Raw genomic sequence first — 27,008 nt, forward strand, 5'->3', positions numbered from 1 at the left:
GCACAGAGAATCCAACATACCCAGAAAAAAAGAGAACATAACCTGATCACATCTATCTATCTATCTATCTATCTATCTATCTATCTATCTATCTATCTATCTATCTATCTATCTATCTATCTATCTATCCCCACACACCCCCTCTATCTATCTATCTATCCCCATACACCCCCTCTATCTATCTATCTATCTATCCCCACACACCCCCTCTATCTATCTATCTATCCCCATACACCCCCTCTATCTATCTATCTATCTATCTATCTATCTATCTATCTATCTATCTATCTATCTATCTATCTATCCCCACACCCCCCTCTATCTATCTATCTATCTATCCCCACACACCCCCTCTATCTATCTATCTATCTATCTATCTATCTATCTATCTATCTATCTATCTATCTATCCCCACACCCCCCTCTATCTATCTATCTATCTATCTATCTATCTATCTATCTATCTATCTATCTATCTATCTATCTATCTATCTATCTATCTCCACACACCCCCTCTATCTATCTATCTATCTATCTATCTATCTATCTATCTATCTATCTATCTATCTCCACACACCCCCTCTATCTATCTATCTATCTATCTACTTATCCCCACACCCCCTCTATCTATCTATCTATCTATCTATCTATCTATCTATCTATCTATCTATCTATCTATCTATCTATCCCCACACCCCCCTCTATCTATCTATCTATCTATCTATCTATCTATCTATCTATCTATCTATCTATCTATCTATCCCCACACACCCCCTCTATCTATCTATCTATCTATCTATCTATCTATCTATCTATCTATCTATCTATCTATCTATCCCCACACACCCCCTCTATCTATCTATCTATCTATCTATCTATCTATCTATCTATCTATCTATCTATCTATCTATCTATCTATCTATCTCCACACACCCCCTCTATCTATCTATCTATCTACTTATCCCCACACCCCCTCTATCTATCTATCTATCTATCTATCTATCTATCTATCTATCTATCTATCTATCTATCTATCTATCTATCTATCTATCTATCTATCTATCTATCTATCCCCACACCCTTTCTTTCTTTTCTTTTTACATCTACCCTACATGCTTCTTATGCAAGAAGCTTTTTGCGCAAGTGTTTTTGCACAAAAGCTTCTTGCACAAGAGTATGTCCACACCTTAGCGATGTGCTTTTGTGCAAGAGAGCATCCACACTGCATGGACACTCTCGTGCAAGAACGCTCTGATGGCCTTTCACAGAGAGTATGTCTACACAGCAAAGTTATTTTGAAATAACAGCAGTAATTTCGAAATAACTTTGCTAGCGTCTACACAGCCTTTCCATTATTTCGAAATTAATTTGAAATAGCAGAGGGCTTATTTCGAGATTTCTGCACTAAGCTGGGCTTGATAAGCTCTGATTAATTAATTCCAATGGAGCATGTTACTCAACACGCTTACATCATAAACTCTGGCAGGCAACATGTGACCGTCTCATTCAATATGAGGACTCCAAAGAGGTTTAAATGTTTCAACGAGACTTTTCTCAAGGCTACGGCTGGAGATTGCCATGTGTGACCCAATATTCATCCATCCTTCTCTTCCTTCAGTATCTGACTTCTTGCAGATTCTTGCGCACCGAGGACAATCGCTTCACCTTGACAATGGGAGGCTGGCCCAGCTCCTCATCCCAGTAATACTCCGGGGACAGAAGGCGTGTGGGCTTGTGGTACAGGAGATATTTATTCAGGTGGCTTTCCTCGTGCCACTTGGCTTCGATACCGTTGGCTCTGTCCTCTGTGACCCCTTTGAAGCAAGCGGTGGTCAACTTGTAGACCTCGGACACGGATCCTCCGTAGAAGCTGGCTGCATAGTAGAAATCCCCTTCCCCACTGGGGATGGCTGCTTGGGACTCGGGCCTCCTCTCGTAAGAGTTGCTGTCCCGTGGCTTGGTGTATTGCCAGGAGCTGATGGTCCCCACCAGCGTGTCCACGATCTCCACTCCAATGTGCTCAAACATCTGCAAGTCGATGTCCATGGAGTAAAGGTAGTCTACCTCGTAGCGCCAGCGGCTGCGGATGTAGTTGCTGATGATGTCCATGCGGTTCATGGAGATGTCCTGCCACCGCGAGTAGTTCTGGACAGGGATAATGAAGAGATGCTTCTCAGAGGCCAGCTCCATGGCTGGGACCTTCTCTGGGTGGTCAGTGAAGAGATAGAAGTTGACCCTGTGCCCGGAGAGGAAGTATTTGTTGGCAGAGCCGATAAACCCTTGTATGAACCGGATGTATCTGAAAGGCAAAGGAGTGTGATGGTGAATGAAACAAGTTATCAGTGTGGAAAGAACAGAAGAAGATCAATCGCTGCGTGACCCACGCCTGGCAATCAGGGGCTAGGGCACTCAGCACACGGCGTTCAACCTCTGCTCAGCCAGGCTAATAGCCGTGGATGGACCTAGCCTCCAGGAGTCTATCTCGCTCTTTTTGAAGCCCTGTTAGTCTTGGCCTTCATGCCATCCTCTTGCGAGGAGTTCCTTGTCCTCCTATTGCTCTCACTGGTTCTAGTTCGTTCATCTGCAACGGAACAGCTTCCACAAGATAGACTGAAGGCCTCCATGTCACAAAGCCCCACAGCCTAGCAGATCTAGTGGGCATGAAGAGGAGGAAGATGCTTGTTCAAACCCCCTCTCCTCCCAAAGCAGAGGGGAGGTGTGTCTCCCACAGCCCAGAGGGAGTGTGCTGATGTCGTTTGGTTCCCGGTCTTTGAGTGGGGCAATCTAGACTACTACGTTAATAAGAATTTAGTTGCAGTTTGATTTGGTCTCCTCTTCATTCCCTTAGGACCAGATCATCAATGCTAGTTAGGCCCCTAACTCCCAGTGAAATGAATTGGGCAAATACCTTTAAAAACTCTGGCCCTGAAGGCCTTGTTGAAATCCCCCGTCTTATACAACGCTCACTGTTTTCAATACATGTATATGCCTCTAGTTCTTTTCACAGTGGGAAATTCAGCGGAGTCACTGAAATCTGCATAAGCGGGTCCCCCCTTTACGATCTTATTTTGGGACATTAGAGAGTCCAGATATTTCAGGGCCCTATGGCCTACTGGGGCGTGCTAGTGAGACTGGGGCTATGTGACGGGGGATGGAGCTCAGCTCCTGGACCGTAGGGTCTCTGTACTTGAAGGGCTCTCTGCAGACTCCACACAGAACTCTGGTCAGTACGAACCCCGCGAGTCGATCTACATGGCGCTGGTTACGTTACGTGAGTGGTGCTGCTTCCGTTGACGTGCCTGAGATCGACCTATGTTGACGGGAGATGCGATCCTATTGACCTACCTTCTACCCCTCACGGAGATGGATTACAGACATTGACAGGAGAGCACCTCCCACGGACTTAATGTATCCTCACTAGAGCCACTAAATCGACCCCGATACAGCAAACACAGATGCCGATTTAGCCACCTCATGTAGACAAGGCCTCAGTGTGCAGCCACGCAGGGCTGGCAGATTTCCAGGGAACCTGTCAAGGCTGGGTGCCATACATCACAGCTCAGCACAGTGAATTGGGAAGGGGAAGTCGTACTTTTTAATGGCAAAGGTGGCTACCCCGACGACGAGGCTTTTCTGCCTGTACTGGGCGTTCAGGATGTCTCTGTTGAAGGTGCCTTCCCACATGATGGGAGCCAGCCAGGGGGACATCACCAACACGTCGGTTCTCCTGCAGGGAAGAAGAGAGAAAACTAAGTCACAGCTAGAGTTGGTTTCATCGGGCTCAATACCCCCTCTCTGTCTTTGCCCAGCATGAGATGGCTCAGGAGAAGGTGCAGGAGAAAATGTAGAAGGATTGGTTGGTAGGATGGCACAGTTGTCACTCATGGAGCAAGTCATCCATAAGTGACAACTGTACCCACCTACCAACCCACCCTTCTACATTTTCTCCTAAGGTGTGTCTAGACTACAGGCTTCTGTTGACAGAAGTTTTGTCGACAGATACTGTCGACAAAACTTCTGTCGACAAAGCGCGTCCAGACTACATTGAGTTCTGTCGACAAAGCAAGCTGCTTTTGTCGACATGGTAGTCTGGACGCAAAGGACAGTTTCCATTCAATAACACCTTCTGTCGACAGAAACTCTGTCGACAGAAGGTGTTATTCCTCATAAAATGAGGTTTACATACGTCGACAAAACTGCTGAGTTCTGTTGACGTTATGTCGACAGAACTCAGCGGTAGTGTGGACACAGGTATAGTTTTGTCAACAAAAGTCCACTTTTGTCGACAAAATTCTGTAGTCTAGACACACCCCAAGGTTTTGTCGACAAAAGTAGCCTTTTGTCGACAAAACTATACCTGCGTCCACACTACCGCTGCGTTCTGTCAACAGAACTCAGCAGTTTTGTTGACAGTGGTAAACCTCATTCTACGAGGAATAACGCCTTTTGTTGACAGAGTTGTGTGGACACAAGGTGTTATTGCATCTACACTGTCCTTTGCGTCTACACTCTCATGTCGACAAATCGGCTTGCTTTGTCGGCAGAACTGGATGTAGTCCAGACGCTCTTTGTTGACAGAAGCTTCTGTCAACAAAAGCCTGTAGTCTAGATGTACCCCTAGAGATCTGGGCTCATGAGGTTCCAGGGAGCAGATAACGGCAAACGTCATGATGTGTCACACACACCTTTGAATCATTATTAAAACACGGGGTGTTGGTGACATAGCGACTCTTGAAAAGCCAAATGAGATGGCAACCATCCATGGTGAAAAGTGGAAATAGTAAGTGATGGACATAGGAAACCAGAGCACATTCTAAAATGTAAATTGATAAAAAGTTGTATTTTTCCTCTTTAAAAAACCCCTTTTAAGTGAAAACAGATCTTTTGCACCTATGTAAGCGGGGGAATGGTCCCGCTATTGTGGGGAACTTTCCTGGCTTCTATACCACCCCGGTGAAATGGACCAGTGAAAGGATCTGAGTCCCCGCTCCCACTTCCTTTACCCCACGGCTCCCTGATCCTGAGGGCTCCCCCTCCACTCTCCTGAGTAGCAGAGCCCTCGAAACCCCAACAAGGCTGGGCCCAGGTTTCCTGGGGCTTAATCCCCGACCTTGTGGTCACTAGGGGCAGGAGTCAGGGTGTCCCCACTCCGAGGTGCTCTCCTCACACTGCAGGCCTTCTTGGCCCAGTGATCACTTCATAAGGTTCAAAGCAAACACAATTTTATTAAACATCAACTGATTAAAGAGAAAAGAATAAGAAACAATGAGAATGGTTAAATGAGAACACACAGCCCTGCTCTGTAGCACAGGGACATCAACACAGCAGCCTGCAGAGTGTAAGGACAGTTCACAGTCTCTTCCTCAGAGGCCCCGTAGAGGCCCTGGGTGTGCTGCGGGGGGGCTGCAGGCTGGACACGCTTGCTCTGGCAGTGACCACACAGCCTCAAGCTCTACGTGGCCAGACCCCTCTCCCAGTCTGGCCTGCTGGGCCTCTTGGCTGGTGATATCTCCCTGCCCAGAGCCTCTCCCCCCACTTTGCTGGTCCCCGCTGCTCACCACACCCAGCTGCAGGCTGTGCTGCTTTGCCAGTCTCCAGCTCCTTGCGTTGCTTCTCTGTCCCTTTTGGCTCTCTGAGCACTGCCAGTCTGCTGCTCAACACAGGGTCTGCGCTCCTTGTACTGTGTGTGCCTGGCTCTGTTGCTGCAAAACTGCCCCTCAGCACAGCTTGCACTCCTTGTACTGTGTGTGCCTGGCTCTGTCGCTGCAGGACTGCCCCTCAGCACAGCTTGCACTCCTTGGGCTGTGTGTGCCTGGCTCTGTCGCTGCAGGACTGCCCCTCGGCACAGCTTGCACTCCTTGGGCTGTGTGTGCCTGGCTCTGTTGCTGCAAAACTGCCCCTCAGCACAGCTTGCACTCCTTGGGCTGTGTGTGCCTGGCTCTGTCGCTGCAGGACTGCCCCTCAGCACAGCTTGCACTCCTGGGGCTGTGTGTGCCTGGCTCTGTCCCTGCAGGACTGCCCCTCGGCACAGCTTGCACTCCTTGGGCTGTGTGTGCCTGGCTCTGTTGCTGCAGGACTGCCCCTCAGCACAGCTTGCACTCCTTGGGCTGTGTGTGCCTGGCTCTGTCGCTGCAGGACTGCCCCTCAGCACAGCTTGCACTCCTTGGGCTGTGTGTGCCTGGCTCTGTTGCTGCAGGACTGCCCCTCAGCACAGCTTGCGCTCCTTGGGCTGTGTGTGCCTGGCTCTGTCGCTGCAGGACTGCCCCTCAGCACAGCTTGCGCTCCTGGGGCTGTGTGTGCCTGGCTCTGTCCCTGCAGGACTGCCCCTCGGCACAGCTTGCACTCCTTGGGCTGTGTGTGCCTGGCTCTGTTGCTGCAGGACTGCCCCTCAGCACAGCTTGCACTCCTTGGGCTGTGTGTGCCTGGCTCTGTCGCTGCAGGACTGCCCCTCAGCACAGCTTGCACTCCTTGGGCTGTGTGTACCTGGCTCTGTCGCTGCAGGACTGCCCCTCGGCACAGCTTGCACTCCTTGGGCTGTGTGTGCCTGGCTCTGTCGCTGCAGGACTGCCCCTCGGCACAGCTTGCACTCCTTGGGCTGTGTGTGCCTGGCCCTGTTGCTGCAGGACTGCCCCTCAGCACAGCTTGCACTCCTGGGGCTGTGTGTGTCTGGCTCTGTCGCTGCAGGACTGCCCCTCGGCACAGCTTGCACTCCTTGGGCTGTGTGTGCCTGGCTCTGTTGCTGCAGGACAGCTCCTCGGCACAGCTTGCACTCCTTGGGCTGTGTGTGCCTGGCTCTGTCACTGCAGGACTGCCCCTCAGCACAGCTTGCACTCCTTGGGCTGTGTGTGTCTGGCTCTGTCGCTGCAGGACTGCCCCTCAGCACAGCTTGCACTCCTTGGGCCGTGTGTGTCTGGCTCTGTCGCTGCAGGACTGCCCCTCAGCACAGCTTGCACTCCTTGGGCTGTGTGTGTCTGGCTCTGTCGCTGCAGGACTGCCCCTCAGCACAGCTTGCACTCCTTGGGCCGTGTGTGTCTGGCTCTGTCGCTGCAGGACTGCCCCTCGGCACAGCTTGCACTCCTTGGGCCGTGTGTGTCTGGCTCTGTTGCTGCAGGACTGCCCCTCAGCACAGCTTGCACTCCTGGGGCTGTGTGTGTCTGGCTCTGTCGCTGCAGGACTGCCCCTCGGCACAGCTTGCACCCCTTGGGCTGTGTGTGTCTGGCTCTGTTGCTGCAGGACTGCCCCTCAGCACAGCTTGCACTCCTGGGGCTGTGTGTGTCTGGCTCTGTCGCTGCAGGACTGCCCCTCGGCACAGCTTGCACTCCTTGGGCCGTGTGTGTCTGGCTCTGTCGCTGCAGGACTGCCCCTCAGCACAGCTTGCACTCCTTGGGCTGTGTGTGTCTGGCTCTGTCCCTGCAGGACTGCCCCTCAGCACAGCTTGCACTCCTTGGGTCGTGTGTGTCTGGCTCTGTCCCTGCAGGACTGCCCGTCGGCACAGCTTGCACTCCTTGGGCTGTCTGTGCCTGGCTCTGTTGCTGTAGGACTGCCTCTCCACACAGCTTGCACTCCTTGGGCTGTGTGTGTCTGGCTCTGTCGCTGCAGGACTGCCCCTCAGCACAGCTTGCACTCCTTGGGCCGTGTGTGTCTGGCTCTGTTGCTGCAGGACTGCCTCTCCACACAGCTTGCACTGCTCTTAGCTGTCTCTCAGTTCTCTCCTTGCTCAGAGAGACCCAGAAAAATCCCAGCTCGCAGGGAGGACAGGGCCTGGCCTCTCACTTTTCTCACTGGCCTGTCCAACCTGTCAATCAGGCCGAGCTGAGTGTTGGCTGCTTTCCATTGTCTCTGGGGTCTGTCAGTCTCAGGGCCCTGATTTCTCACGGACCCTTCCCCTTTTGACACTGGGAGCTGGGGAACCAAAAACTCCCACAGAGTTTTAGTGAGGGGCTAACAGTCCCCTTACACTTAGTAGTCACTTGTATTGAAAAAGCAGATTTCACAAAATAGAACTGAAATAATTTTGAGACTTTTTTACCTAATTTAATACGTTGGCAGAGCTAACTCTCTGGGGCTACGCCTGCACTGTGATGCAATTTTGGGATACCAGAGTATCCCACAATAGCTCTCCTGCATCTTCACATCAAGCCTGTAATTTCAGGGTCACTATTCCACCGTCCCTGTAAACTTCATTCCACAAGGAGTAAGGGACGTTTCGGAACTGCACTTCGTTTTGAAATTTGGTCTTGTGCAGACAGCACCAAACGATGAAATAAGCTATTTTGAAGTAAGATTAAAATAAGAGACACACTTTGAACTATGCAAACTGCTTCTCTTATTTCGAGTTACAGTGCAGTTTAGACACACCCAGGGTAAAGTGGTATTCACCCTTCAAAGCGCTGAACAGTAATCTGCTCTGGTTTCCCCCCTTTTGAATTGTTTTTGATATTCATCAAATGTTAGAGCAAAACGTGGAAGAGAAGACTTACTGAGGCTTGTCCACGAATGGCTGAGGATACGACAGTCTGTTGAAAGCAGAGATGAATTACTGGGATATAACCACATGTATTTAGTGTCTTTAACCTTCCGTAATGGCCAGTGAGCATGAGTGAGAAATGGGCGTCAGTACCGTAGAACGGTCTCTGGAACGGTGGAGTTGTATTCTGCCTTACCGAGACCCAGCTTTTCCAGAGGTGTATCACCTGTGCAGCCCTCAGCGCTACCTTTAGCAGGTATTTCATTGAGCGGTAACATAGAGAACCTTCAGGCCTGTACAGGGTCATCCCTAGGGAATGCGAGGCCCAGAACAAGCCCCCACACAAACACATACCCCAAAGCTGCACCTTTCCCCCTTGCTCCACCTCCATTCCGTCCCTTCCCTAAAGCCCCTAGCCCCTCCTGCCCCGAGCGATGCAGGGAGCCAGCAGGGTGGGGCTAACTGTACGGTAGCCAGCCTCTGGGCCCCAGGAAGGGTGAGCCCTCCCACAGCGCAGCGCCCTGGGCAATCACCCCAAACTGTCCAATGGACCACTGCGAATGGTCTGATAAAGGCTGAGAGGCCTGGGAACTCCAATCCCCAATGGTCTCTCCTCAATTTGTGTCTCTGGGACAAGCAGTGTAAATGGCCCCCCCTTTTAAACCCTCCCCTCCTGTTCTGCATAGCGACACCAGGCTGCTCCTGCATGGCTCTGCTCCGCTTTCTGTGCCTTGGCCACACATAGGAACCAACGCAGGGCACCCAGCCTTACCGCGGCAGCACCGAGAAGGTCTCATCCAGGTCAGCTTGTCTAGGAATGAGAGAGAGAAATCAGAGACCCTAGACTGCTAGGGTATGTCTAGACTACAGGGTTTTGTCGACAGATGTTTTGTCAACAGATACTGTCAACAAAGCTTCTGTCGACAAAGAGCGTCTAGACTACATCCAGTTCTGTCGACAAAGCAAGCCGCTTTGTCGACATAACAGTGTGGACACAAAGGACAGTGTAGATGCAATAATGCCTTCTGTCAACAGAACTCTGTCAACAAAAGGCGTTATTCCTCATGGAATGAGGTTTACCGGGGCTGCCGACAAAGGGTTTTGATGTCGACAGGGGGAACGTCCAGACTAGCGCGCGAGCCGACAAACAGCTGATCAGCTGTTTGTCGGCTCAGCGCGGCAGCCATGTAAATGTAAATGAAGCCACGATCATTTAAATCACGGCTTCATTTACCTTTTCCAAACAAACAAATCTACATGCCTCTGCCAACAGAGGCATGTAGTTTAGACGTACCCCTAGAGAGGGAAGAGACCACAAGAGTCAGAATCCAGCCCCCTGGGCCCCTCCTACACTCAGAACCCCTTGGCCCAACGCCAGCCATGTTAATTTTGTTCCGTGCACCGTTATGAAGGTTACATGTTGCACATCTCCTCCGTGCCGCACGTCACCTCCACTCTGGAGCACACACCAAAATTCATTCTGCTCCGGGGTGGGAAAACTGAGAGGGAGCTGTAGGATATAGTGCCCTACCAATTGCTGTAGGCACGTCTCGGTGGGCAGAAGAACCCAGCAGTCCTCTCTCTGAGAGGCGGGTTAGTGACATCAACAGAAAAAAGCCCTTCATTGAGTTAAGAAACACCCGTGCTACGGTGCTACACTAGCACTGCCCTGCCTGGAGTGAAGACACCCCTCATCGGGGCAACGAGATTGGTCTTCCTAAAGGGAAGACAGTTTAATGCTGAACTGGGCCTCGGCAAGGCACAGAGAAGTGTTTCTGTTTGAGGAAAGTCGAAACGTTTTGTTTCGACAGGGAAAACCACGATGAAATGTTGTGACATTTGCAATTGATTCTTTTCAAATGTGCTGCAGAAGGTCAAATGTTTTGTCCTGTTTGGGCAAGAAAATAAATATGGGGAGGGTGGAAATTCCCATGGACAGGAGTTCTGAATTTTGCTCAACTCTAGTTCCTGTTTAACATGTCCAGAGGTAATTGAAAGAGGCCGCGAGGGAAGCCAAAGCCAACAGACGTGAAGATCAGTACAGAGCAGAATTTAGGGGAAAGGGTCCTTACCCGGCGGGCTGGCCCATGGGCTGTCTGAACCGTGGTATGCTAGGGAAACAGAAAAGCACCACAGGTTAATAGCAACAGAACGATCCTTTCGGGGCCACACAGGTAGGGTCCCAGTGAAATTTGACAGCAGTGAGAATCCAGATTGACTCTCTAGCCCCTCAGGGGAACACAACCTCCCCCCCCTCCCCGTCACTCCCGATCTGCACAAATCTAGCCAACTCCCCGCACCACAAAACCTGTGCCCAGCAGAATCCAGGGCTGCCGGGAGTCATCCGAGACAAGGAACCCGAAGGCCATGGAGATCTTAGGCTCACAGGCCCCAGAGAGATGGGACACAACATAGTGACCCAGGTCACTGACGGGCCACTGGGCTGGGACCTCTTGGATTAGGGAGGGCCTGGGTCTTGCTACCCTGCCATTGAGGGTCCTCCCCGTTTCCCAGCTCTGGCCACTAGGCCGTACTGCTAGGGTGACTCCCTCCACTTTGACACCCTGCACCCTGGGAGGATCACTTCACCTGGAAGGGTGCCTCAGAAGAGGTGCCAGCAACTGGTGCTAAACTATCAGTTTGATCTTGTATTCAGCTGTGCCTTTCCCAGAGCAGAAGAGCTTGTCTCACTCAGATCCTGGGACACACACACTGCTTGGGTAACGGGAGAACTCCCATCAGTGGGAACTGGAATTGACACACCCAACTAATCAACAGCAAGAACACAGGGTATTTACTGATCGAGACGTGTCTTCTGGGTGGGTGATGAATATTTAATCACTGGATGAAAAACATCAGAGCTGACTCCAGGGATTGTGTAAGGAGGGAACAAATTAACAAAAAAATAACAACAAGCAGCGAAGTTTTGGGAGCAGCACAAGGAGCAGCCTCGATATTCTAGGGACACATCGTCAGATGCTGAGAACTGGCACAGGTGAGCAGATTTCAACAGATTCCAGCGTTTAGCACCTTAATATCTTCTGGATGTTTGCAGATCGCTTCATTTGCTCCTATATTTTCCTGGGTTCAGAGGTCAAGCTGACTGGTCTATAATTCTTTGGGCTGTCCTCCTTTCCCTTTTTATACACAGGCACTAGATTTGCCGTTTTCCGGTCCTCTGGGGGCATGTCTAGACTGCGTCTCTCTGTCGGCAGAGGGATGCAGATTAGGCAGGTCGACGTTGCAAATGAGGCAGGGATTTCAATATCCCGTGCCTAATTTGCATAAAAATGGCCACCGTTTTTGCTGACTCAGCACTTTGTCAGCAAAAAGCAGCAGTCTAGAGGGGGAGCTGTCGAGAAAGAAAGCCTTTTTCCACAGATCCTCTAAACTTCCTTGCAGGAGGCTCCATGCAGGCCTCTGGCTCCCTCGCTGTCTGGGCCCTCACTGGCCTTTCAGGCAGCCCTTTTATATCCCTGGCCCTGCCCCCAGCTTCCTCCCAGGTGCATCCTTTGGGTCAGGTGCTGCCCACCGGGGCCTTTCCCCTCAGAGTCAGAGGGTTGCCACTCCAACTCACTACACCATCAAGTGCCGGCAGTGCCCCGCTGCCATAGATATTGGCCAAACGGGACAGTCTCTACAGGAAAGAATGACTGGACACAAATCAGATCTGCAAAAAGGCAACCCACAGGAACCTGCTGGGGAACACTTTAACCTCCCTGGACACTCATTAATGGATCTCCAAGTCACCGTTTTGTAGTTCCAGTCCTTGGCTGTGTATTTGGCTTGTGGAACTGGTCTGAAACAACTCGTTCACAAGTTTAGCTCTTGTGCTAACGATCTAAACAAAGCTATCGGCTGGCTCCCACGCTATCTTCCACCTTTTAATAACTTAACCAACCAACCAAACAAGGAAGGTGCTAATGGTTCTTTGCAGACTCCTGTAACGACTTGAACTATCTACCCACCAGCTACCTGTTTTGTTGGTCCTTAGAGTGCTGCTAGACTGATTGTTGTTTTTAAAGTTTGATTTACTCATTGCCTCTCTTTTTCTTCCTCCCCTACCCTTTTTCTCTCCATCTCCTCCCTCCTTCCCTTATTTATCCTTGGATCTGGACTCATTATACTCTGGTCATCTGAAGATCCCATCTACATGCTTGGTTCGTCATTAAGGTCCTACCAGACCATTTGTTGTTTTTTAAGTTTTGCCTGTTACAGGCTCACTCGGCTCCCCTCTGAAGCTTTTGTGTATAATCACGAATAGTTCAGATATCTCCTCAGTCAGCTCCTTGAGTATGCTAGGATGTGTTTCATAAGGCCCTGGCAAATTGAAGACATTCATACTTCTCCCTTGTTTTTCTGGTCCCATGGTGGACTTCTGTGTCCTGGACAGATGCTTTCCTGGGATCCATGGGTATGAAGGCACTTCCTAGATTTGCCCCAGAGTCCTTCTGGGACATTCCAGGTACTAGTCTTCAGCATAACTACCAAGCAAAACACTCAGGGTATGTCTACACTACAGTGCTATTTCGAATTAATTAGACATACTCTCACTCCTCTTAAGCCGAATGCTTTCCCTGGCTTTCCAGACTAAACCTTTCTTCAGCATGTGAGCAGTACAGCATATTTAGCATAAAGGATTATCACAAAGGTACAGGCCAATTTCAGCCATAAAACCACTGTCGTGCTTCTGCTGAATGCATACCAACTGAGACATGGCGAGAGTGATACATAATATATATTTATATATATGCTACCCAGTGCACAACAGCAACGAGAGATTGAGCTCAGATTCTTTTTTTTGGGGGGGGGGGGGAGAGGAGAGGGAATTAAAACTCTAGCATGAAAGGTGCCTTTAATTCTGTATTCTTCACCTTTGAACCTTATCCCCAATTTTAACTCCTTCTCCTGACTGATGTCTTTGCCGGACTTAGTCAGTGTGCATTCAGATTTAACTGAGCATAATCTGTATGTGGACCAGTTTCCCGGTCAAACTGATCACCACATGAAGAAAATCAAATTGGGTGGGAGGAAAAATGAAGTTTTGGAGTAATTTTAAAGTTGCAGATTTTTTAAAAGAAATCATTTTCTGTTGGTTATTGGAAGCTTTGATCAAAAATATTTTGTTTCTCTGAATCTTTTAAATGTCAAAAAGTTCCAGTTTTGTTTATTTTTCATTTGTCTTCCTTTCATTTACCTCTTTCTCCCCCCGGCCATTTTGAATACGTCTACACAGCAGAGCAAAAGTTGAATAAAGCTACCCCACCTCAGCTACTTCAATTGCATAGCTGAAGCTGAAATAGCTAAATTCGTCTTTTGGTGCTGTCTACACCACAGGAAGTCCGAGGAAGAGCACTCTTCCCCCCAAATCCCTTACTTCTCGTTAAATGATGGTTACAGGCGTTGGAGTAAGAAGCCTTCCGTAAGAACAGCCAGACGGGGTCAGACCAAAGATCCATTCAGCCCGGTGTCCAGTCTGCCCACAGTGGCCAATGCCAGATGCCTCAGAGGGAGGGAACACAACAGGTGATCCTGACGTGATCCCTCCCCTGTCACCCACCTCCAGACACACAGACTAGGGACACCATCCTGGCTCATAACTATTGAAATAATGGCTTGCTGTGTAGACCCTCTCTTTGGGTACGTCTACACTACAGCGCTAATTCGAACTAACGCGTCTAGAACTAAAAGCTAGTTCAAATTAGCGTTTTGCTAATTCGAACTAGCATGTCCACATTAAGTGGACCCTGAACCGGGGTTAAGGCTGGCCGGAAGCAGTGCTGGCAGGGCATCAGAGGAGGACTTAGAGCGTGGAGATGCTGTCTCAGGCTAGCCGAGGGCTGCGCTTAAAGGGACCCGACCCCCACCCCGGACAGACAGTTCTCAGGGGTGTCCCGCTTGCAAAGCAGTCCTGGCTTGGAGTACCCGGAGTGCCCACACTGGGCACATCACACCACTCGGCCATCAGCCCGGCTGCACTTGCCGCAGGCTGCCATCTGGGGAGAGGGGGCAATCGGGGGGCTGCAGGAGAGCTTCCACCCCCAGAAGCCCGCAGAGCCAGCCCAGTCCTCCCCATTGGGGGCTCGTGCCCCATTCCTCCCTCACCTCCTTCCACTTACCCTTCCCTAGCCCCTTTTCTTGATGTACAAAATAAAGGACAATTGTGTTCAAAAATGGAATCTGTCTTTATTGAACAAAACTGGGGGAGACTGGGAAAAGGAGGTGGGAGAGGGGAAGAGAGAGGCTGGGAGAGGGGAGGGCAACTACAATTATCAGGGGTTGGGAACAGGTCCCATATGAAGAGAGGCTAAAGAGACTGGGACTTCTCAGCTTAGAAAAGAGGAGACGGAGGGGGGACAGGATAGAGGTCTATAAAAGCAGGAGTTGGGTGCAGAGGGTGCATACAGAAAAGTTCTTCATTAGTTCCCATAAAGAAGGACTAGAGGACACCAAAGGAAAGGAATGGGTAGCAGGCTTCAGACTAGTAACAGAAAGTTGTTCTTCACAAAGCAAAGAGTCAACCTGTGGAACTCCTTGCTGCAGGAGGCTGTGAAGGCTAGAACTAGAACAGAGTTTAAAGGGAAGTGAGATTAAGTGAGGGAGGTTGGGTCCATGGAGTGCTAGCCAGGGGGTAGGAGTGGTGTCCCTGCCCAAAGTTTGTGGAAGGCTGGAGAGGGATGGCACGAGACAAATGGCTTGGTCACTGTCTCCGGTCCATCCCCTCCAGGGTCCCTAGTGTTGGCCGCTGTCGGCAGACAAGCTACTGGGCTAGATGGACCTTTGGTCTGACCCAGGACAGCCATTGTAAGCTCAGGGTCGGGGGTCTCAGTGGACCCCCTTGATTTTCATGCACTCCTGCTCCTGGGTGACCAGGCTGGCAGCTCTCCTGCCCTAGCCGGCCACTTTCCTGTGCCTAGTGCAGAGATCGTGGACAAGGTCCACGATGTCCACACTAGCCCAGGCGGGTGCCCGCCTCTTGCGGTCCCGGGCAAGCTCCCGGGAGCCGCCAGCCTGGTCCTGGGAAGAGGGGGAGGGCTGGGGGGCATCGGGTGGCTGGCTCGAGCCGTGCCAAGTGCAGGGTCTGCTGGCTGGGTGCTGGCAGGCTTGCACCTGGCACGGGCACCATAGCCAGCCCATGCCCCTTTAAGGGGTCCGGGGCCGGGAGGGGGGCATAGAGTTTCCCTGGTGTTGGCCAGAGTGGCCACCAGGGAAACCTGGGAAGCCTTAGCCTCCCACTAGTTCGAATTAAGGGTCTACACAGCCCTTAATTCGAACTAGCTAGTTCAAACTAGGCTTAATTCTCATAAAATGAGGTTTACCTAGTTCGAACTAAGCGCTCCGCTAGTTTGAATTAAATTCGAACGGAGCTCTAGTGTAGCGCCTATTAAAGTTAGTTCGAACTAACGTCCGTTAGTTTGAACTAACTCTGTAGTGTAGACATACCCTTTGTTATTTCAAAGTCACGTCAGTTATTCCGGAATAACGCTGCTGTGCAGATGTGCCCTTTGTGTCTGGACAAGTGAGGCAGGAAGGATGAAGTGACAGAATAATGAAATGCCTGCTCTGAAAGAGCTCCCCCGTGTTGATTGTCATCAGCAATTTCTGTGGACGTGTTCCAATTCCGAATGAACGGTTTAGTTGGAAAAAAATGTGGGCTGAAAAAAAGAATTGAAAGTCGATTCTCACGCTGCGCCCAGCCCAGCAACGAGAGAGATGAACGTCAAGTTGACTGATGGCTGCCACTCGAGGCCCAGGCCTGCGTAGTTCCTGAAACACTTACCCCAAGAAGCCGATAAGCCCGGCTGCCAGTACCACTCCCAGAACGTGCACTTTCCTGATTTCCATCTGGCTGGCTCTGTAACGAGAAAGAGGGAGCCCAGAAGGGCAGGAATGAGAGCACAGGAAAACCCACAGATACCTGAGTAACTAGCAGGTGCGGCCCGTCACTGACCACGCAAAGTCAGAGGAAAGCCACAAAGGATGCTCTAAACCTGTCTTTCTGAGAGTGGTCCATGGCCCCTGTCTGAGAGCTGCTACTAGACTGCTCCAGTGTGTTTACTTACCGGCTCCCATTGGCTGCAAACGGTGAACCGGAGCCAATGGGGGCCAAGAGGCTCGGTGGCTGCAGAGTCGGCAAGTAAACACCCCGGAGCAGCCGCTAGCAGCCTTCTCCAAGTGGAGCCGTGGCCCGTGGAGAGAGCCTGTCCCCCCGCACACTCAGAGCGCATCCAGCTGACTTAAGTGGCAGGATTGTTTATGTGAAATTTGGCGTCTGTAGGGAACCGGGAAGCAGAAACAAATCCACAAACAAGCAGACAAACTCTTCCAAGTGTGTAGCGGATCATGTCGGCCGCAGCCCTCCCAGGCCAGGCTCCCTGCTCCCGGGTGGGTCTCGGGACCGGACAGGTGCCAGCCAGCGCTGGATGGGGGTTCCCTTCATTTTAGGGGTGTCACTGCAACAGCTGCTCCGGTGCCTCCGAATCCCCCCTTAGGTGGGGGGGGGACCTGCCTTTTTCATGGACATTAGGGCCAGAAGGGGCATCGCGCTGAGAGGCACATGTGGGACAGAGCTAGTGGGGGCCCTTCTGCCTGCAGCCCCCCCCCCCCGCCATGAGGCACTCCTGCAGGGGAGAGGGCGCGGGGGTGGAGGGCACAGGGGGTAGGGCCCTCCAGCAGGGGTCTCTCTCTCTCTCTCTCTCTCACACACACACTCACACACACACACTCACTCATTCTCTCCAGGAGGGTCTCACACACTGGAGTGTGTGTGTGTGTGAGAGAGAGAGAGAGAACCCTGCTCCGCCTGCCTGAGGCCACTGCTAGGGAATGGGGGGTTGTGGGGCTTGCCCCACACTCCCCGCCCACCCAGCACTCCTGCTAGGGAGACTGGTCAGAGCGTGGGGCCCACTGCAGTCACGTGAAGAATCTAAGTGTGCGTGTGTAGGTTGCCCCGTCACCACGTAGAGATCACGTTCCAGGATTTGAATGAGGTGAACTGAAAGAGGTGGCAAAAGGCCATTTCCTTTACAGGGCCAATCGTTGTGATAAAAATAATAATATTGAGTGAACACTGAGCACTTTGTGTTTTCTTCTGGGGTAATTGAATTTAATGGATTTCAAAATATAGACAAATTATCCAAAGCACGTACAGTGATTTTCAGTTGGTATTCTATTGTTGTTTAACATTGTGATTAAAACTGTGAGTTGTCATGATTGATTTTTTAATCAAGTTAATTTGATTTGAGTTCATTGCAAATAATTGACCGTCCTGAACCAGATGCAATCCGGCTCTCTGTTTTCGATGTGGCCAATGACTTTTGGCCAATACCACACTGACAGAGGGATGTCAGTATGAAACTGTCTGCTTGTCGGGTTGGCATTCATGCCATGGCCCCCCAATCTGAGCAAAGGATCCACCCAGAGGACCAAGTCTGGTGATGATTCTTGCTTACTCCCTTTTTTAAAGATACCTGAAATCAAAGTGAACTTCACAAAAATGACACTGGGTTTTTTCCCTGGGGGGTAGTCTGTATCTGCAAAACCAAGGAGGAGGAGATCTCCACATCAAAGGCTGTGAATGAGCCGCTCCTGCCCTACCTTGATTACTTCAGTCACGCAAGCAACTTCTTCCCTGCTGCTGTAACTTTTACTGCAATTCATCTGAGGAAGTGGGTTTTACCCACAAACGCTGATGCCCTTATAAATCTGTTAGACTCTGAGGTGCCACAGGACTTCCTGTTGCTCTCTCTGTGTTTTTTGAACAATACAAATAAAGCATGTATGTTTTCCTCTTATTTAAAAAAAATCTTAATTGAGTTAAGGACTCGAGCAACACCAGATAAATCTGCTACTTAGAAATAACGATGAGTGTCTACACTCCTAAACTAGTTTTCTGTCCACACTGTGACTAGTGCTCTTTTTTATTGTTAGTATACAAACTAAGTGCAAATTTACAGCGTCATAGATAACAAAGTCAAAAGGGACTATTAGATCTTCTAGTCTGATCTCCTGCATAACATCGGCCAGAGAACTTACTTGATAGAATCCCTGATATGATTTGAGCCACAGTAAATCTTTTAGGAAGAAAAAAAATCCAATCTTGAATCAAAAATTGCCCATGAAATGGAGAATTAAGCACGACCCTTGTGAAGTTGTCCTGATGGTTAAGTGCATTCAAAATATGCACCTTACGTCCCACCTGAATTTGTCTAGATTCAACTTCCAACTATTGGACTGTGAGTCGAAGGGCCTGTACTGGATCGGGTCGGCGTTCCAACGCTGTCCAAGGTCAGAGAAGGCCAGCCTGCCTCCCCAGGCTACTTCCCATTTTCCCACGCGGGCGTACCTGGCCTGGGAGCTGCTCCTCCGGGTCTTTAGTGAACGAAGCCTCCAGCGAGTCCTGCGGGGGCTCTGCGGCGGGGATTGTCAGTGGTCCTGCTGATCCTGGCCAGTCCTCTGCTTCCTGGCTGTGCCGCGTGTCCCAGTCTCCCCCTCAGGAGCTCGGGGAAGGCGTCTGGCTTCTCACGCCCAGTTTTCACTCTTCCACCCCACCCCTGGGGCGGGGCAGGACTGATCAGTCTGCCTCTTCTCAGTCAGAGAGAGTCCGACCTGCCTCACTACTGGCCCAGTTTCACCCCAACCAGTGTCGGGGTCTGTAACTCAATGGCATTTTTTTTACAGAAATTGCCAAAAGATCAAACAATTAAACAACAAACTGCAAAAAACCAAGGTGAAAACGTTACCCGACACAAATCCAGTGACGTGACTATTTTAACCCCTCAGGAACGCAGCAGCTGGATGTACTCCTAACTTTCCTGACGATCTGGTTGGTGATATGTTCACAAACGCGCTCTAGACAAATGCCCATATTCATCACAAATCTATACACCATCGCCACATTGCTTATTTAGGAATTGCTGGGGGCGCCACGAGTCAGAAAACGACATTCCCCAGGGACGGTCCCAGACTGGACAGTCCCCATAAGGGACTGACAGCAATTCAAAAATGAAATCTGCCATTGGCTGTGCGAGGGAGTGTGCAGACAAGGAACAGACGGGGCGTGAATGTGTGGGTGGTAAAGTGAGGTGGCCCCATAGCAGGGATTAGTCCGCTGGGCCTGTCTTCAATCTGTGCATTCTGCTTTCTAGGGCAATCGGAAACCACCATCCCTGGAAAGAGACAAAAGGTGGGGAAATGCAGTAGGAGAGGGCCGGACGCATAAGCCCAGGCTTCAGAGACCTGTAGGACACTGGGCCAGACATAGCCACACTTTGCAGCTTTAAAGCAAAGCTAAGCTGGAGCAGAAGTTGGCACTCGCGAGGCTGATAGTGCAGAAAAGTTCCTTCCCAAGGAGTACTTGGCACAGAGCTGCACTTTTGCAAGCACACGCCAGGAGCATGGAAGGTAATAACCTGGCTTAAAAACAAGGTCTTGCTGGAGGCCTGTTAGCCGGGGGTTTGCGTGGAGCTGGGACCACTCCCAGAGAGAACACACAGACGCACGCAGGATAATCAACTGTTGTTATTAAAAGCAGCTCCTGCTGGGATGGGAAAGAGATCCTAGGTGGGGCGTGTCAATCCTGTTCAGCCAGTGCTGGAGACCTGATAGATCTAAAACAGACGTAAGGAAACAGACATCCCTAAACCATAAGGAATCTCTGTTATTTTGAAGTCTTATTCCAGTGGGAGCTGGAATCTGTCGGCCAGCGTCCGTGGTGGCCAAGAGCTGAAATCACCGAGAAACTGACAAAGTTGGAATCACTAGGTTCGGCCCAGAGCCAGACCCATCGTGGACGCAGCAGCTCGATAGGCTCTTAGCAGAGATGTTACAAACTGAGAAGTCTCTGGTCACATCCTATGGCAGGATGAGCCAGCGATTCCTCCCGGCTCCCTGTCCCTCGCGAGGCTGCATCCGGGATCAGGAGCAGAACTGGCCAGATGGCGTCTGCCTCGTGGCATTTTATATCCCTCCCTGGTCTCTTCCACCCTGGAGCAGGTGACGTGGCCCAGGGACCTGTCCCTGTGTCCCAAGCCAGCAGCTAGCAGATACTGGCTGGTTTGCAGGTCCAGACGCACTGCTCAGGTGTGTATCAAACCGATACAAAGTGCCGGTGCAGTAGGCAGGGGATGTAACCCTGGGAAACCTGCCATCCCCACCACGTTCCCCTGTAAACCAGCCCCTACCACTGCCCTCCCGCCAGCTGGACACACACAGCCAGTCCCCGCAGTGACCTCTGGCTTGTCACCAGCAGCAGCCGTTGGGATGCCCGTGGGTGGGAGGGAACGTGTCCCACTCGGGGATGCAATGCGGGCTTGTGAGAGCGGGTGCCACCCCTGCCCTCCCGTCCGGGTGCCTCAGAGCCGAGGGGCCTGGTTCCCCACATGGGCGGCTCCCCCCAGCCGGCCGGTCGCAGCCTGAGGGTCTGTGGTGAGACAGAGCACAGGTCCAGCAGCGTGTCTGGAAATTCTGCCGCCTGCTGGCCTCCGCCAGGGTCCCCACTCGCAGGGCGACCTCAGCACCCTCCCAGCTACCCGTCGCCCCAGAACATGTGTGCTGCGCCGTGCAGGCCAGGCCAGAGGGGCCAGTGAGGGGCCAGCTACAGCAATTTGCCCCCTTCGGCTCAGATGAAACCCAACCTGGGGGGTTAATTCAGTCCAAGGGTTGGTCTGAGGAGGGCGCAAGGCAGGGATGTTTGCAAGAGAGAAACAAAGATGCACCATTTTCTAGTAACTTAACTAGACTTGACTCAGGGTGACAGTCGAACCCAGTGGTCCCGACAGCAGGGCCGGCCACATTCCCAGCTCAGTCCGAATGCAGCTGCCTTTGTCTTCTCTGGGGAGAATCCCTGGTGTGCTGTAGACCCTCCCTTTTACAGTCCGCTCGCCCTTTGAAATGCTGCCCCCCGGGGCTGCCGCGAGATAGTTTCTTCCTGCTGGGAAGACGGACACACGGCGCCGTGTGGGGAACGAGATCCCGTCTCATTTCCGACAGCGTCAATCCGTCCGTCGTCCCCCCGCCCTCCCCGTCCTGAGTCCTAGTCAGGCTGAGTTAACACTGCTCCCTTTCCCCACTGCTGCCACCATCACCGGCAGAGACCCTTTGCTGAGTGACTCTCTCTCCGTCTCATTCCTGTTCTTGCTTGGCTCCACGCAGCGCCCGGCTGAATTCGCAGCCTGCTGAGCGGTGAATCCCAGCGTCGGGCGTGAGGTGTGCGGCGTGGGCACTTCTACCTCCTCCGAGCATCTGCAAGGCAATTCTCTACCTTCCCCCAGCCTCTGTCCCCCTCCCCCTGTGGTCAGGGCCGGCCCGAGCCCTTTTGCTGTGCAGTGCCTGGCCATGCAGGGCCCTGCGGCCATGGGGGTAAGGGCTGCTGGCTGGCGCCGCGGGAATGGGGGGGGCCGGTGCTGCGGGAGCCGGCCGCGCGGCGCCTGATGGCAGCTATAAGGGATGCCGTGTGCCCCTTACAGCTGCAATCAGGCGCCCCCCATCGGTTGGCGCCCGGGCCAGCTGCCCAGCTCGCTCACCCCTTAGTCCAGCCCTGCCTGTGGTATATCTTTTATTTCTCTGAAATCCCGGGTTGGCAGAACTCCGTTTTCTTTTTTTTAAATAATTTTCCTTGGTAATATCAACAACTATTTTAAAAACATTTTTATTCTTTTTTCGGTTCACATTTTCACACTTTGGGAAACCAGGCGCTTCTGCTACGTGCTGGGCGCAGCTGCTAGTCCAGCGTGGCCGAGGGAGGGCAGGACGGCCTGGCCCCCAGCAGGGGCGGCGCTGTGTCTCGCAAGCGAGGTCCTGGCTGGGCCTCGCTCCGTTGTCTACTTAATACAGCAGGAAGAAAACCCCTTGGGATTTCTTCCAAAGCCTCGGCACCTCCTGCCCGCGTTCCCTAGCGCCCCCTTCACCTCCCTGTTGCGCAGGCTGTAGATGAGCGGGTTGGCCAGGGGGGTGAGCACGGTGTAGAGGACGGAGAGCACTTTGTTCAGGGCACGCAGGGTGTCAGTTTTCGGCAGCATGTAGAGGGTCATGAGGGGCCCGTAGAAAATAGTCACCACAGTGAGGTGGGAGGAGCAGGTGGCAAAGGCCTTTTGCCGCCCCGTGGGGGACGGGATTCTCAGGACGGCGTGGAGGATACGCCCGTAGGACGCCACCGTTAGGGCGAACGGGGGCAGGGTGAACATAGCAGCCAGGCAGTTAATGACTCGATCTATCCGGCTGGTGTCACCGCAGTGAAGTCGAAGCAGTTCTGTGGACTCACAGTAGAAATGGTCGATTTCACGGGGGCCGCAGAAAACGGATTGCACCATGAGGAATATTACGATGGTCATGGCCACACCCCCACTGAGCCACGCCCCGGCCACCAGCTGCAGGCAGACCCTGCCGTTCATGAGAACTGCATAATGCAGGGGTTTGCAGATGGCCACAAACCGATCGTAAGACATCGCCGCCAGCAGGTAGCACTCCACACCCGCGAAGAACCCAACGAAGTAATATTGCGCCAGGCAGCCACTGGCGGAGACGGTCCTGTCCCCCGCCAGGAGCCCGGCCAGCAGCCGGGGCAGGATGGCGGAGCTGTAGCAGGTCTCCAGGCAGGACAGGTTCCCCAGGAAGAAGTACATGGGGGTGTGGAGGTGCCGATCCGCCACCACTAGCACCACGATGAGGATGTTCCCCGCCATGGTGGCCAGGTAGATCACCAGGAAGAGCAGGAAGAGGGGGATTTCCACCTCAGGGGGATCCCCGAATCCCAGGAGGATGAATTCTGCGGTGGACGTTCGGTTTCCCCGCTCTGGCTTTGCCATGGGGGCATCTAGGAAGAGCAATCAGAGAAGAGAACAGAATACCAACGTCTGGTCTGGTAATCTCACCTCTTCTCATGGGCGAGTTGTCCCAGTGTGAGCCACGCGGGCTGAGGAAAGCCTGGCCCTTTGTATCGGCCGCAGCAATCCATCCGCACGTGCATCTCCTGGTCCTTTGTGGTCGTCCAGTCGGTGACCTGGCAGGCCCCCTGCGGGTCTTTTGCACAATTGCCCGGTTGCCGGAGGCCAGCAAACCCAAACCGGTGCTAAGAAGCCCTTCCGCCAGGCGGGCTCTGGGCGCTGGGGAGGTTACTGAGCAGGGCCAGGGAGTCACTGCCAGTCACGAGACCAAATCGACTTTCTAGCCTGATGCTCTAATAAAGCGTTTGCCGCCCATGCCCTCTTGATGAGCCGGTGGCGAGCACCATTACGGCTCTCGCCCGACACGGATAGCACGCTAGTCCCCTTGATTTCCCAGCCACTGGCAAAGCCTTTTGAAACCCAAGCGTGGTTGCCTGCTCAGGAACGGGCCCAGCCGAGGGCCGGGTTAAAGCCGCGGTATCCCGTGGGCAGGGGGTCTTACCTGTCTCCTGGTGTGCTTGGAGCCGGGTGGGTCCCAGGCTAGTAGAGGGAAAGTGTCTTTGCCAGCAACTTTCAGTCCCACTTCACTCAGGCTGCACTTAGCCCAGGCACCCCCAATGCAGCGAGACGGGGTTTCCCCACAGCCCGGAGCTCTCGGCCGGCCTGGTGTCCTTGTTGGAATCGCCCCCTTGTACTCCCAGTTTCCTAGGCTGGGCCGGGCTGAACCGCTGTGTGACGCACGCCGGGCGCTGCCCCTGAATGAATTCCGGGGTGAGCTACAGCCCGCCCCTCAGAAAACCCTGCGCCCCGGTGCAAGAGTGGAGAAAGCACCGCAAGCCCATCGCGTGCACGCCTGTCTCCTGCCCAGAGCTTCCCGGGTTGCGGCGTTTCTCCGAGCATGGCCGGCGGGCTCCGGACCCCGGGGCGCTGGCATGTCCCTCTGGCAAGCGGCCGCAGCGCTCCTGGAAGATTTGCACCGAGCCCCTTCTAGCAATCTCAGACGATGCTGCTTTAGTTGCCAGAGCTTCGCCTACATCACCCGAGTCACCAGGCCGACGGCTCGTTGGGCTGCACTAGGAGGAGCGTTGCCAGCACATCCCGGAAAGGGATTATTCCCCTTTATTCGGCGCTGGGGGGGCCACCGCTGGAGTGTTGAGTCCAGTCCTGGGCCCCCCACTGCAGAACCGACGTGGGCGCATTGGAGGGGGTCCAGCCGAGGGCAATGAAAATGCTGAGGGGGTTGCGGGTGCCCCACGGAGAGAGGCCGAGGGGTTGGGGGTGCCCCACGGGGAGAGGCCGAGGGGTTGGGGCTGCCCCACGGGGAGAGGCCGAGGGGTTGGGGCTGCCCCACGGAGAGAGGCCAAGGGGTTGGGGCTGCCCCACGGGGAGAGGCCGAGGGGTTGGGGCTTGTTTAGGCTGCAGCGGAGAAGTGGGACCAGCCCAGGCTGGGCTGATGGAGTCGGGGCGGGTTCTGCTTTGGGCGGGGCTGGACTCGGTGATTCCTGAGGTCTCTGCTCGCCCCGTGAGCCTGGGGCTCTATGACTCCGGCTCTAGCGCATTTTGCTGCCTCGGTTTGATCCGTCCACGCCGAGGAGCCGCCGTTCAGGAGCGCGCTCACCTCTCTCTCGGCCCGGCTCCAGCGTGACTCGGTGGGCTCCTATTTCTGGGCAGGGGGCAGGGGGCAGGGTCCAGGGAGGGTCTGGTGTTTCATCCTTCTGCAAGAGCTGTACAGAGACCTGCAGCCACCCCTGCCGTCTGCCCCTTTTATGGTGGCTCCACCTCGGCCGTGCTCCCACCCGACTCATGTTGTGTCCTTGGAGATGGGAGCTAACGATGCCCGAGGGGGCAGGTGTAACGGGGCGGGCGCACACTGTTCCTAGCGTAGCTGCACTTTAAGATCGGAAGGGGGGATATTGTACATGCCAAGTGCTCAGCAGCCTGCTTTCTGGGAGGAGACCTGTCCCGGATGCTTCACAGAGGACCCGCCCACGTGGCAGTGGCGCAATGTGCTGCCACTGGCGAACCTGGGACAGCGTCACTGCCCCTCCCCCTGCAGCTGGGCCCTCAGCTCCGGCAGGACCACGGATGTTGCGGGACCAGAGAGCCCCAGCCACGGAGTCTGCCAGTGTCTGGGAGCTCAGTCAGTCTGGCAGCAGGCAGCCTGCAGGGCTGGTGGGCAGGGAGCCCCACTGGCCAGAGCGGGGCTGGGGACCTAGATCAGAGCCCCCCAGGTGGCTGTGGGCACCACCCTGGCCATGAGTCCCAGGAGAATCCCTGGTCCAGCAAACGCGCTTGTTCGGGACCTCTGCAGGTGCCGGCCACGGGAGGTCCAGTCTGTGTTTTATTGGCTCCTGAAATCCATTGGTCACTATTCAGAATTAACGACCGCTGCTGCTGCTGCTGCTTCTCTTTCTCCTTCCTCCTCCTGCCTCTCCCCAGCTCTTCCTGCTCCTCTGCCCCTGCTCTCAGCGCAGCCGCTACACGCAGGCCGCTAGGTCACTGCAAGTTCCTTTCCGCGGCAGGGCCCTGCCCGCACTAACACCCAGTTCTGCGGCTTCGCCTCCCGGTCCGCTGCCCTCCGCTGGCCACGTCATTCCTGCTGCCGTCCGCATTCAGGCCAGCAGCTGTCCATTAGCGGCACCCGCTCCTGTCCCCTTCCTAAGAGCATCAGAACCGCCAGGCTGGGTCGGAGCAAAGGTCCTGGCTGCCCACAGTGGCCAGTGCCAGGTGCCCCAGAGGGAGGGAACAGAACAGGGAACCATCCAGTGACCCCTCCCCTGTCACCCATTTCGAGGCAGAGGCTAGGGACACCATTCCTACCCACCCTGGCTAACAGCCATTGATGGACCTAACCTCTATCTAGCTCTTTTTTGAACCCTGTTGAAGTCTTGGTCTTCACCACATCCTCTGGCAGGGAGTTCCACAGGTTGACTGTGCGCTGGGTGAATAAAAACTTCCTTTTGTTTGTTTTAAACCTGCTGCCTATTAACTTCATTTGGTGACCCCTAGTTCTTATATTGTGGGAATAAGTCAATAACTTTTCCTTATTCACCTTTTCCACCCCACTCATGATTTTATAGCCTCTATCCTGTCCCCCCTCAGTCTCCTCTTTCTTAAGCTGAAAAGTTCAAGTCTTTTTCATCTTCATATGGGACCCATTCAAAACCCCTCATCATTTTTGTTGCCCTTTTCTGAACCTTTTTTGAGATGAGACGACCACATCTGTACGCAGTAGCCAACATGTGGGTGTACCATGGATTTGTACAGAAGCACTAAGATATTTTGTGTCTCATTCTCTATCCTTTTTTTAATGATTCCTAACATTCTGTTTGCTTTCTGATGGCCGCTGCCCACTGGGTGGGTGTTTTCAGAGAACTCTTCACCGTGACTCCAAGGTCTCTCTCGAGTAGTCGTGGGCTGTTATAAAAGGCAGGCACCCGGCAGCCCAGCTGAAGCGCTGGTGGCTACCACTGGAGATACAGCAGCCATCGGAGCCCTTCTCACACTGTGGGGTCTGTTCCCCATGGAAATGCAGAGATGGGCTCTCCCATTCCAGAAACCCATCGGCTCTCCAGGATGAAATGCTCAGAGGGGCCTACGGGATTTCAGAACCTGACTCCCGTTCCCAAAGGATTTGGGCACCTAACCCCACTAGGCCCT

At 53.1% G+C, this 27,008-nt stretch overlaps 2 protein-coding genes across 2 annotated transcripts; both read right to left on the reverse strand.

Moving 5' to 3' along the window:
* Positions 1 to 989: 989 nt before the first annotated feature.
* Positions 990 to 19,090, reverse strand: LOC102453943 (histo-blood group ABO system transferase 1-like). The gene is made up of 7 exons (XM_075918159.2): positions 18,812 to 19,090; positions 16,247 to 16,321; positions 10,539 to 10,577; positions 9,239 to 9,277; positions 8,480 to 8,515; positions 3,592 to 3,726; positions 990 to 2,298 (listed from the first exon to the last, which is right to left on the reverse strand). The coding sequence occupies exons 2-7, from the start codon at positions 16,309 to 16,311 to the stop codon at positions 1,614 to 1,616; spliced, it is 999 nt and encodes a 332-aa protein (XP_075774274.2). The 5' UTR covers positions 16,312 to 16,321; positions 18,812 to 19,090; the 3' UTR covers positions 990 to 1,613.
* Positions 19,091 to 22,286: 3,196 nt separating this feature from the next.
* LOC149521292 (olfactory receptor 1M1-like) lies at positions 22,287 to 23,270 on the reverse strand. Its single transcript, XM_089774437.1, has one exon. It carries the CDS (start codon positions 23,268 to 23,270, stop codon positions 22,287 to 22,289), a length of 984 nt encoding a protein of 327 aa, XP_089630563.1.
* Positions 23,271 to 27,008: the final 3,738 nt, after the last annotated feature.

The sequence above is a fragment of the Pelodiscus sinensis genome, chromosome 30 (assembly GCF_052426305.1).
Source record: "Pelodiscus sinensis isolate ZL-2025 chromosome 30, ASM5242630v1, whole genome shotgun sequence".
NCBI lineage: Eukaryota > Metazoa > Chordata > Testudines > Trionychidae > Pelodiscus > Pelodiscus sinensis.

What these genes read in the sequence shown, in the direction of transcription:
- LOC102453943 (XM_075918159.2), bottom strand. Translation starts at nt 16,311, where the DNA reads ATGGAAATCAGGAAAGTGCACGTTCTGGGAGTGGTACTGGCAGCCGGG. An exon ending in GGGCTTATCGGCTTCTTGGG is followed by an intron (nt 10,578 to 16,246) that starts GTAAGTGTTTCA and finishes CTGTTTCCCTAG; the next exon opens with CATACCACGGTTCAGACAGC. An exon ending in GCCACCTTTGCCATTAAAAA is followed by an intron (nt 2,299 to 3,591) that starts GTACGACTTCCC and finishes TTTGCCTTTCAG; the next exon opens with ATACATCCGGTTCATACAAG.
- LOC149521292 (XM_089774437.1), bottom strand. Translation starts at nt 23,270, where the DNA reads ATGGCAAAGCCAGAGCGGGGAAACCGAACGTCCACCGCAGAATTCATC.